At 43.0% G+C, this 12,303-nt stretch overlaps 1 protein-coding gene across 1 annotated transcript in view; it reads left to right on the forward strand.

The window, feature by feature from the left end:
- Positions 1 to 12,303, forward strand: part of GLIS3 (GLIS family zinc finger 3) — a 425,196-nt gene that overhangs the window by 118,270 nt on the left and 294,623 nt on the right. Inside the window, exon 2 of the mRNA XM_021694421.1 lies at positions 11,421 to 11,628. Coding sequence (XP_021550096.1) covers positions 11,421 to 11,628 — 208 coding nt within the window. The remainder of the gene's footprint in view (positions 1 to 11,420; positions 11,629 to 12,303) is intronic.

Here is a 12,303-nt window from a genome sequence, read left to right on the forward strand (position 1 = left end):
TGATCTTGCTAAGATTAGTGTCTAAACAGTCATCCTCACTGAATTTTATTTTTATTAATTTTTTTAGAGAGAGAGCAAGAGAGCACATACATGCATGCTCAATTGGGGGTGGAGGGGCAAAGGGAGAGGGAGAGAGAGAATCTCAAGCAGATTCCATACTGAGTGCAGAGCCGGATATGGGACTCAATCTCATGACCCTGAGATCATGACCTGAGCTGCAACCAAGAGTCGGATGCCACCCAGGCTCCCCCTCACTGAAAATATTTTAGAGATACCTTCGTAATTTACTTTACCAATGCATGTACAAGAAACGGTTTTTAAAATTATTTCCTTTAAATCAAAACATGAGACTCCAAGACCCCGTCTTGCTGATGAGCAGGAAATCTATTCTCAGTCATTTTTGCCTGGGGTGCCTAATGCCTTGTCTGGGTGAGACGAGACCCCAGGATCTTTGTATAGAGCAGAACATTCCAAGAGCTCTCCTGATTCATGGTCCACAGGTTCTTGCTGAGGTGCCCACTGGCCAAGGCCAGAAGTTGCTGCTCCGGGCAGTGCTTGGGCACAGGGAACTGCCGGAGCTGGGAGCCCAGACCTAGAGTCTGGCCTTTGTACATTTGTCATGCAGCCGTGACACCCCCCCAGACCTCCCCCACTGCCTTCCTTGACTTTGGGCACTCTCCCCTTCCCCTGGCTTCCTCCTCAGGGGCAATCCTCTCTGTCCCCATAGCTTTCTTAGCACCTGGATAATCTCAGTGGATTTAGGGTTCAATACAGGACTAAGAAAAAGGATGCAATCAAACAGTATCTACTTTTAGCTCTCTTATAATAACCCCTCTGAGACAAAGGAGCACAAATCACAAATCCTAGCTTAACAAATTTTCTTGCCATATACCTGGGCTGCTAATGGGCTTTGGAGCATAGAGTCCAGAATCTACAGCCTAGAGGCAAAAAGTATCTGGCTGATGAGGTACTTTAGCAGCCCTGGGGGACTTCTGGGTGTAGGAAGCTGGGTTCTGTCTGATTCTTAGAAGATGGGTGATTGAATTTTTAATGTAAGAAAGTGTAATCTCCATAATCATCTGGGTCTGATGCGTCTGGGCATCCCATCTGGACTTGAAAGCCTATGTAGCATATGTAACAGAAAATATTTATGGTAGAGTATGTGTCTCTGGACAGTTCTGAGGAATTACTATTTGAGGGAAAACAAAGGTTAGCCTAGCAGCTTTTAGTGATGACTGTATAAGCCTTGGCTTTGAGAACTAAGAAGTTATCTCTAATATGAAGGAATGAATGGGATTTGCCTCTGAACCAGCTAGATGCTGGAAAAAAAAAGTTCCATTGATTTATATTGAGTAGTTTAGACTACACTCCCTTCATGTTGTGTGTGTGTGTGTGTGTGTAGGGAGTGTGGAGAGAGGAAAGCAAACTAATAATATTCCCAGCTGTTCAGTAATTCATAGACAGGACCTATCAACAATTGTAGTCACCATTGGTCCATTCAGTGAGGGGTCTCACCGGTCGGCAGCTTTGCTGTTTCTCATCCCATCTTTGCTTTTGGTTGACTTGCGGGGAGAAACAGCTCAGGGAAGACTTGATCTTGATTTTTGGAGGAGGGTTTGGAATCTAGTACAGGGCCTGGAATTGGAATTTGGAATTCTGACAGACCCTTCAACAATCTTCTTTTTTGTTTTATAAGGTCATTTGGGGTTACTCTGCATTTGCTTTTGCCCGACCTGTCCCAGGGCTTCAGCCCTGCACCCTGAGATCATGGCAACATTTTCCTAGCTTGGTTTCCTGCCTTTATTGTTTGTTCTGTCTCCATATGTGCTGGAAGTTGTGGGACTTAGCCCCCTCCTAGTCCCTCACCACACCCATGCCTAAACACCTACTATAGCTTTTTTGGTGGGGGGAGTGGAGGCTGGCCTTAGAGGTCCTATATAATCTGGTAACCCTTTGATAAGAATGGGAATACCCACAGCTCATAGAGTATTTCCTGTGTGCTGGGCACTCTTCTAAATGTTTTACAATGTTGACTTATTAGTTCTCCAAACAGCCTTAGGAACATAGGTACAAGTACCATCTCCATTTTCCAGATTAGGAAACAGAGGCACAGAGAGTTTAAGGAACTTGCCCAAGGTGACACAGGGCTGAGTGAAGCCGTTCTGGCCCTAGCATTTCCACTCTTGAGGCTTGCCCATACTGCCTCCACACCACTTGCCCTCCTTCACTCTGGCCAGCGCACTCTTTGGGCTGCCCTCTCCCCTCCAGCATCAAGAGGCTCAGGCCGAGTCTTACTCCTCCAGCGTGCTCCCTCCAGTTTACGTGGATCTTGTTTGGACACTTTCTGTGCTAAACATCATGGCAACTGTGTTTAAGATCGGGTGTTTCCTAATTGTTCCATGTGTTGGTTAAAACTCTCTCCAGCTAGTCAGAACCTCTTTGACGGCAAACACAACGGCCTAAGGCTCCACTTGTCCAGCATAGCACCAAGCCCACAGGCAGTGCTCAGTAAATGCGACCTGATTGAGGGGAACAGAGGCAGTTTCCTCCCATTAAAGTGTGTGTCCTCCCTCCTTTGCTGCCAGCCTTTCTTATTATTTATGGAAGTCCTGTCTTTAGGGTCAGTGTAAGAATTTCACCTTGAACGCCTTCGTTTTCACAGATCACTCCCCTGGTTTAAACCTGTTAAATTAGATCGTACGCAAGCACCGCCTCGCTCATCCACGTGCCCGCACTCCCCGGAGCACACACTCCCGCGTGGAGCGGGGCCGTGGTAAGCAGATACCTGATGAGTGAGCAGTGTGTTCCTAAACGGCATCTCTGCTGCTGCTTCTGCCTTTCCAAGCCGTGATTTGCTTATTTAACAAATATATCTACTCTCTTCCCGTGGGATTGTTCGAGAATTTGTCCAGGGAAAAGCAGTAAAATGTGCTTACATTTCCTCTTTGGTTTTCTAGGCTAATTGTTGGTGAACTTTATTTAACACTCTTGCTAAACTAAGAGTCTCTGTGGAGCAAAGCAGCTTTCAGTTAACTTGGCAAATCATTACAAGGGAGAACAGAAGGGTCAGCATAAACACTCTGTACTAATTAGTTGATAATTGATGTACAATAGCTGACGGGACTTTAGCATATAAACTTCGGGAATGTTGTTTAATATATCTTTACATCTTTATGAGGTGGTTCGGAGCCTGTGTATTAATAACATCTTATCAGGAGTGCCCGGTGGTGGGGAGATAGATTGGAGCTTCAGGTCCAGGAATCCAGGGCCCAGAGTGGTACAAAAAGGAATATGATATTTTTTAATCTCTCGGGGTATAAATACGATTCCATTTAATGCAGGGATCAAATGAAATGAGTAATGCTAGCTATTCCATACTTGGGGGCCAACATTCCTGCATGCTGACTCAGGCTAGCAGAGTGTTGGTGTGAAAGTTACATTCTTTGAGGGGTAAACTTGGTAGATGCCCGCTGCACTCCGAAGGGCAGAGTGGAAGGAGAGATGCACGACTCGTGGGAATCTCCATTAATCTGGATTCAGCTTTGGCCTGTACATTGGCTGGGACGAAGTAACTCGCTTTGGAACGGAGTCATGAAAATAGTCTTTAGGGGATCCCCCCTCCTTTTAAAGCTTGATCTCCTGAATCCTTATCTACCAATTATGAAATCTCCAGCCTTAATCTAACTTGCTCCCATAATCGTTGCCTTCTTCATTCTGTCCTTTGCCAACATGCGGCCAGCTTCTGGTTCATGTGCTCCTCCAGCTTTTGTGCCTGAGTCGTCCAGATTAGTCTTAGACAAGCGTGGCTTCTGGCAGGCCGCAGCAGTACCCACAGCCCAGGGTCCCGGTGCGTGTCAGGCCGGTGGCAGCAGCATCATCGGGCTTCGCTGGTTTGAGGGGGAGCCTGTGAATTTGCAGTTTTAAAAAGCTTCCCTGGTAACATTGATAGGCCACTGGGTATGGAGCCATTTGAATACGTACCATCCAGTTGGTACACCAGATTCTCCAGGGTGACTAGAGCAACCCTTTACGTCCATCTTCTTCTTTCTCCTGGTCAGACAGAGCCTCCTCCTGCAGGCAGCCCTGACTTCTCTTCCTTTCGCGCCAGTGCACGCCATGCCTACTCCCTTCTGTTTCCATGACTACACTCAGTCTTCTCCTTGTTTATGTGCTCGTTCTTCCTTCATGTTCTAGCTTATTGTTTTCCAAAGGGTGTTTCTTAGGATATCAGTCTTGGGTGAGCTCATTGGGAAAGAAAAAAATATATATATTGCGTATTATTTGCTCCTCTGGGAGTTATATGCATTTCCATTTTTGAAGTCTTTGAAAGTAAAGGCCCTGTAATGTAAAGATATGTTTACTTTCATGTGTACCAAACAAAAGCTGTTTGACTGTGGATCTCTCCATGACCTTGCCTTTTGTTACCATTGAGTACCCTTGGACTTCCTGAAGAACTTTGGGAAATGCCATTGTGGTTAAAATTATTATTCTTCACTGAATTGTCTGGTACATGGATTTTTCTCCCTTCTTTGAATGCTTGTTCCTACGATTCAGCCTTGTGCTTAATCCCGTAACATCCCGTCTCATTATCTGATTGTTTCTAGGTGAGCATGCCTTGTCTCTACAGATGGTAAGCTCCATGGAGGCAGGACACTATATCCAGTATTCGTTACCTCCCATAGGTTTTGTGCAGTTTTGAGCATTTGTAACATCTGCTGAATTGAAATGCTTTACCCTTGAACAGAAAAGCCAGTCATGTCATTCTGATTCTCACCGTTTGGTGTTCTTAGCCATTAACCCATGCCTTGATGTATTTCAGAGTAACACTCTACACACTCACATATAGTCATTAAGTTGTCACTACTGTATCTCAGCAGTGAAACGTTACCAATTTGACAAAACACTACATAGCAAGTTGAGTATGTTTAGTATGCAAGAATTTCTTATTTCTAGTTTTAGGGAGGCATACGAATGAAAGCTGGAGAGAATCTAAGAATAAGGTAGAATGGCAATGAGGAAAGAGGGGGAGACCTGAAGCCTGGGCCCATCCAGAGAAGGACAAGTCTACTGTGTGTTGAGGAGAAGGTCTTGGAAAGGGAAGTGTCAGCCTTTAGTCCCTGGTCACTCCGGAGAGAAGAGGTGCTATAGACAATGTCAGAAAGTACCAGAAATAAGTTCTTTAAAATAAAATATAATTAACACTTAAACAATGTGTTTATTAAGTGCCAAGCCACTAAACATATGACCTATGTTAGATCTTTTAACCCTCAAAACAACTCAGTGAAGTGTGCACTAGTATTAATCCCATTTTACAGATCAGGACAGTGAGGCACAGAGAGGTTGAGTAACTTGTCTAAGGTCACACAGCCAGTCCATGGTGGAGCTGGGGTGCTCACCCATGCTCATAATTGTTGTGCTTATTTGCACTTGTTTGTTTTTTTTTTTTTCTGTTTTTCTACTTTTCCATTTGCCTTCAGTGCTCTGATGTGCGGTGACTTACTAACCTACCTCAGCATGAGTCTCAAAACCTTTCCTTGAAATGCACGATCCTGGATTGGAAAACAGTTGCTCTACAGGCTGTTCTTGGGATAATTGGTAATACTTGAATATTTGAATAACAATGGTATGTTACATGCCATTATAATGTCCTTGCTAAATGTCTTGAATTTGATGATTTTGCTCTGGTTTTATGTATTTAGGAGTGAAGGACAAAAATCTATGACTTAGGGGCGCCTGGATGGCTCAGTCAGTTAAGCATCTGCCTTCGGCTCAGGTCATGACCCTGGAGTCCCGGGATCGAGCCCCACATCAGGTTTCCTGCTCAGCGGGAAGCCTGCTTCTTCCTCTCCCACTCCCCCTGCTTGTGTTCCCTCTCTCGCTGTCTCTCTCTCTGTCAAATAAATAAATAAAATCTTAAAAAAAAAATCTATGACTTATTCTTAAATGGTTCAACAAATTAATAATAACAGTAAGCTTATATAGAAGGGATATGGACAGATAAAGAGGTAAATAGTTTTTAATAGACAAAATAGAGTTTATTGTACTCTTCTTGCAACTTTTCTATAGTTTTGAAATTTTTTTTTTTAAGATTTTATTTATTTGAGAGAGAGAGAGAGAGAGAGAGAGAAAACACAAGCATGGGGGAGGGGCAGAGGGAGAAGCAGACTCCCTGCTAAACAGGAAGCCCAGGGCCCTGAGATCATGATGTGAGCTGAAGGCAGACACTTAACTGACTGAGCCACCCAGGTCCCCCTATACTTTTGAAATGTTTCAAAGTGAAAGGCTGGGAAGGAAATCCTGATCCTTAGAAGTGGTAAGATATTATACTGGTAGTATATGGTGTATTGGTAGCATATGGTGGTGTGTATTATACTGATAGTATATGGTGGTGTATATTATACTGGTAGTATATGGTGGTAAGGCATATATTAATATGTATTTACCCTTTCAATCCTCTTGAACAACCTTATGAGTTAGGTACTACTACTGTCCCCATTTTAGGAAACAAGACATTGAGGCACAGAGACTTTAAAGACCTTGCCCATTATCACACAGCCAGTGAGCTGGGGAAGCAGGACTCAAATCCTGATGTGTATTATTATTTCTATCTCCATAACACCCTGCATTTGTGTTAGGTTGAGCCATATAGAAATTGCTTTTATTCGATTATGTTTGACCTACAAAGAAAGCCATCTCCTGTGATCCAACCTAGAAGCAGGGATCACCTCTTCTGTAATGAGCAGTTGGTTTGGTGTCCATCTTTGTAGCCAGAATGAGGGCTCCATGGGGGCCGAGACTCTGTCCATCTGTCTCCAGGGACTCCCTGGCTTGTGGTTGGCCTTTGATAAGTGTCAGTTGAACGAACAGTAACAACAGTAACAACCAAAGAAACTTTGATTAGTTCTCCCTAACCCCCTCCCATATATATGCCATTTCTGTCCCCTCCATATCTGTCAGTTTTAGATGAACCAGTGGGTAAACACAAATCCTTCTGAGGGATGTAGCCTCAGCAGGGATTGTAATTGCGACACAATCAACTATTTGACTTCAAGAGAACCCTTGTAACTAATGAAGATGTTAATTAAAAACATGCTCCTGCTAGGACGACCTCTCAGTTCAGAAACTCAGAAATGCAATACATTTGCACTCCCCACCAGCACTCAGCGATCTTGGCTAGAATGTACGTAGTACTCAGAAGACCATCTACTCGGATCCTTATTTGAGCAGTAAACAAATTTTTAAAAAAACATCATGCAGTCTCTAAAAATAAGTGGTATTTCAAAATGAAAACCAGCACACAAGTAGTTGGCACATCTGGTAGACAGAAAAGCTGTATGGTTTGTTTTCAGGGAATGACAAGCCAAGGAACATTCAAACTTGGCCAGTTGAAAACTTTTCTTCTTTCTGTGGTGACACCTGGTTTTAAAAAAGTTGGCTCGAGCCTTAAAGCAGAGAGAATATTGGAAGTGGGTAGAGAATTAAATAGCATCATTTACTCTTTTGTGCATAGAATTATAAGGAACTGTTTTCTTCTTCAAGAAAGAGAGTGGAACACAAAAGCAGTGAGGGCGTGAGCAGTAATAGTAAGAGTCATGACAATAACATCTGACATCTGTTGAATACCTGGTATGTGCTGGAAGGTGTGCAGAGTCCTGTGTAATCAATACGAGATGTGCAACAATCTTAAGAGGTAGTATTATTTTTATTCCCGTTTAACAGGTGAGAAGGCACACGGATGCTTTAGTAATTGCCCAAGTCACAGGACCAGCGTGGGTGCAGGGGGGCGGCCCCAAGTCAGGCTGTCTCCAGAGCCCAGAGCCCAGACCCCGGAGCACAGCGTGGTTCCGAGCCGTCTGGTGGTCGTTAATGTTTGGCACTATGAAAACAACGTTAGAGCCCAGACCCCAGAGCACAGCGTGGTTCCGAGCAGTCTGCTGGTGGTCACGTTTGGCACTATGAAAACAACATTTGAGTGGGATGGTTGCATTGAGCACCAGGTCGTGGTCAAGCTATTATTTGCTTCCGCTTGTGAGACAGACGATGCCATTTTCCAGAACATTCTTACAGCTGTGCCACAAACATTACTTGTTTCCCATCAATTTACTGTTCACCCTCATGCTTCAGGGTGCTTTTTATGATACCTTTCAGAAGCTGTCATTCCTCTGTGGTTAGAGGAGGCCAGTGAATTGGGGAGTAGGAGGTGGTGTAGCCAAAGCTATGGGGGTACTGGCAAGGGGAGGGTCCATGTCGCTATATGACAGAGTGGGAGGAATGTGTGAATCCAGGCTAGAGAGTTACAAAGGCAGCCTTGACCAGTGTAAAGTTCTCGCCCAGGAAGACAGGCTTATAATTACGATCCCCACGGGCTTCATCTTCAGTTCTGACCTGGTTCGCAGTACTGAGGAGAGGTGTCAAGGGATTGACTTAGTTGGCGTTTGTTTTTGAAAACCTGCACTGTTGTTTTAAAAAAGCTAACCAGGAGGGTTTCAGTGGAAATAATGTGTGAGCATTTAATATTCATGTACAACTGTCTTTTCATTCATTCATTAAAATTTTTGTTCGTTGAGGTATAAGTGACATGTAGCGTTCTATTAGCTTCAGGTGTGCAACCCAGTGATTCACTGTTTACAGGCACTGGGAAATGATCACCACAGTAAGTCCGCTTACCATCCGTCTCCACACATAGTTACACACATTGTTTTCCTTTTCTTTCTCGTGATGCGGACTTTTCAGATTTACTCCCTGAACAACTTTCAATATGCAATACGGTTTTATTAACTATAGTCACTGTGCTGCCCGTTACACACCCAGGACTTACTTATGTTATAACTGGGAACCCTAGGTCCCCTTCACGGCCCCTCTCCCTGGAACCACTAATCTGTTCTCTGTGTCCACATTCGTTCATTCTTAACTCCATTGACAGACTTTGGTGTGTACGTAGTATAGACCCTAGGCTAGGTGCCGAGGAAGCAGAGCTGCCTCAAGCAAGGTCTTTGTCTTCCAGAGCAATAAAGTATAAAAGAGGAGGACGTGACAGGCGTGTCAGCGTGACCGTTCCGTAAAGATGCTGAGGCAGGTGTGTTATGAGAGATGGGGGGGCACAAAAAGAAGACCTGGCCACATCTGCCCAGTTGGCAGTGGGGGAGGGGCCGTTGGAGAGGAGGTGACCTTGGAGTGGAGGGCATGAAGATGGAGAGGTGCTCAGTAGGTAGACAAGTGAGGGTAAGGCTGTGCCAGGCAGAGAGGAGAGCATGAACAAGACAAGGGTTAAGTGAAAAGCTTCAGCAGTCATATTTGTATTTATTGATTCTAAGGTGTGCCTATTTCTGCATCAGAATATCTCTGAAATCTCGATACCACGTGCTAGGTTCATTGGCAGTGCATGTTCTTACCGGCACGTAAAGTAATACTGTGACTTACGATACATGGCACCTTAGCTTCGATGAAGAAAGCATCAGTATGCTTTGTCATCAAGTGGTATTTCTTGGTTGTGCTATTCTAGCTGTTAATATGTATTTGCTTTAAAGGTAAACTATTAGTACCTTTTTACTGGGAAGGAATCAGGCATTAAATGACAGATGAATAGATGATATTGAATTTAACAGAATACCTGACATCTGATGTTGCTTTTCATAGCGTGGCTAGTAGTGATGGAACCTGGGGAGGCAATTCAAGGGTCACATATTGGACTAGGCTCCGAACCATCACATTGCCTCTTTCCGAGTTAAAAAAGGGAGTTTGAAAAGCAAATGGCATGTGGCTTGTTGGAATTTAAAAGATACTAAATTTATGATCATTGTGTAAAAATGTACCCACTTCTTTTGGTGGCAAGATGGAGTCCTGAAGGTACAGTCTTCTAAACGTTATGAAATCAGAGAGACTATCTTAAGATTGGTCTTTCAAGGCACAAGAAGATGCATCAGAGGTGGTGGTGGGAGGGGGCAAGGGAAAGGTTCTGGTTTATGTGTCTGAAAAAAAAAATTGGAGAGAAATTTCTGTTGGAGCTAATGATCTTGGCAAATATCCAAGGAAGAAACTAAGCATCTAGTACCTAAACTTAAACACACAGGCGCCATAAAAATACACCATAGTGTAATCCATTTCTGCACTGTCATTAAATCCCTGTGTGGCCTTGGGCAAGTGAATTACCACTGGGATTTCCCAGAGGGCTGGACTACAAAGCAGGTTCCTTCCAGCTAAAAACACTGCAACTCTCTCAGCATTTTTGAGATGTGGTTTCATTGATGAGAGCATGGTGATTGCTCTAAGGTCTTGTTTATCCTTCAGTTCTGTGGGCTCTTGGAAGAGAATGTTATAAAAGATGACAAAGTCATTTTTTTGATTACTGATTTAATTTCTGAAAAAACAAAATAGGAAATTATGTCCCCTAGGGCTAAGGAAAGTTACTGTGATGATTTTCCACTTACTTTGATCCCAACTATATCAATGAGAAATAGGGAATTTGGTGAGAAAATTTTAGAGTCTAATTTGTTAAAATCTGACATCATATTTATTTTTGTTTGAAATGGGAACACAATGTACAGTCACTGAGACTTGACCAGGTAGTTTGCAAAAAATGTTTGAAAAAGTACATCCATATGAAAAGAATGTCTAGAATGATTCAACCGCTTTTATTATTTTTTTATAAGTGAGTCATGGCTGTGTTTGACTTTCTCTTCTATGCTTTTCATTTCTCCATAATGAAACAGATTTTTGTGGGTTTCTTTTTTTTTTCTTCTTCCTTTGGGTATATACCACATTTTACTACATTTGAAGATTGTTACTAATGAAATGATAAATCTTTGTTGAATTTGGTTACCATGCTGCTTTTAGAATGAGTGTTTTGTTTATGGCTCTTTCATCCTGATTTTTTTTTTTTTAATTTGGGTCTATGTCCAATAACAATGTACTGGGATGAAGAGGAGAAATCAAGATTGGAGAGACAAAGCCAGACTATATCCCTTTAAGGAGACTTTTTGGGAGGTCAGAATTGGAAGGAAGTAAACCAGTTAAATAAGTGTTGTTTGGCCGTGTCAACTTTCCTTGTTGGGCAATTCAAGATATTAGCTGTTCTAGAAGAAACTTCTAGATATAAGTAATTCCATCTACTTACCACCTTGACCCTTTAGGTAGGGAGATGATAAAGTATGATTTTTAATAACTGGGTACTTCTACATAGAAGGAGCAAAATGTAAGCTCATTTTGTATGAATGGTGATTATCGAAGGGTTTTTATTGTAGCAATGGCTTTTTCATTGGAAATACCAGGAAGCTTTTGGTATCACTAATACTAAAAATGAACAGAAAGGTGATCCAAGGACTGTCTTACAAGAGGAGTCCTGATAGAAGTGGGCAGATGTGTGTATTTACTGATTTTTGATGTAAGGGACATGAAAGCTAACCTGATTCATTTGTTTTTAGGGGCTCTTGGCTTTGGGCCTCAGTGCAAGTCCATTGGAAAAGGCAGCTGCAACAATCTAGTGGTCACCAGCAGTCCCATGATGGTTCAGCGACTGGGACCCAATTCACCTCCAGCAAGCCAGGTCTCTACAGCATGCAACCAGATCAGTCCTAGCTTACAGAGGGCAATGAATGCTGCCAACCTGAATATACCTCCTTCAGATACCAGGTCTCATGTTACTTTTTTTTTTCTCCCTTCTTATGGTATAATCATACCCCACGTATGTTTTCCCTTCCCTTTCTGAACACATGCACACACACACCCCCCCACACACGTACACACACACATACTCACTCCAGCAACTCTTTCAATTTGAGCTTTGTAGGAGAATGTGTATAAAAACGAAGTATGTGTCGTAATATCCTCTTAATTGGGAAGAATGGTTTCCTACCTGCTGTCTTGTACTGTAAGTGTAGTTAATGTCCATTTTGAGACTCTTGGGTCTTCGTGACGAAAGCCCAGTGTGTAAACGTGGCAGTTTGGTGAGGCTGGCCCTGTCCTGGCTAGAGAATTGAGATGCGCCATGTTCATCTCTTACCTGCTTGTTTTCCAGGGTATGTGTTGCAGTGTCCCCAGGCTGCTTTACCATCTGTTTTGTCTGTCCATCCATCCACCCGAATATCTATTAAGTACCTACTGTCTGTACAATACAATAGTTGACGTTTAGGGAGATGGTAGGAAAAGTAAAGAGAAGTCATGAATTTCGAGACTTTATGATGTGTCTGGGAAGACACACTTTCATGCATGAATTACATAGCATTTCAACATAATGTCTGATTAGGTGCCAGAATAAGGGGGTCCAGTGAATGCTGTGCGTCATTCTGTATGGGAGAGAATTGAATA

The sequence above is a fragment of the Neomonachus schauinslandi genome, chromosome 13 (genome assembly GCF_002201575.2).
Source record: "Neomonachus schauinslandi chromosome 13, ASM220157v2, whole genome shotgun sequence".
In the NCBI taxonomy this organism is placed as follows: domain Eukaryota; kingdom Metazoa; phylum Chordata; class Mammalia; order Carnivora; family Phocidae; genus Neomonachus; species Neomonachus schauinslandi.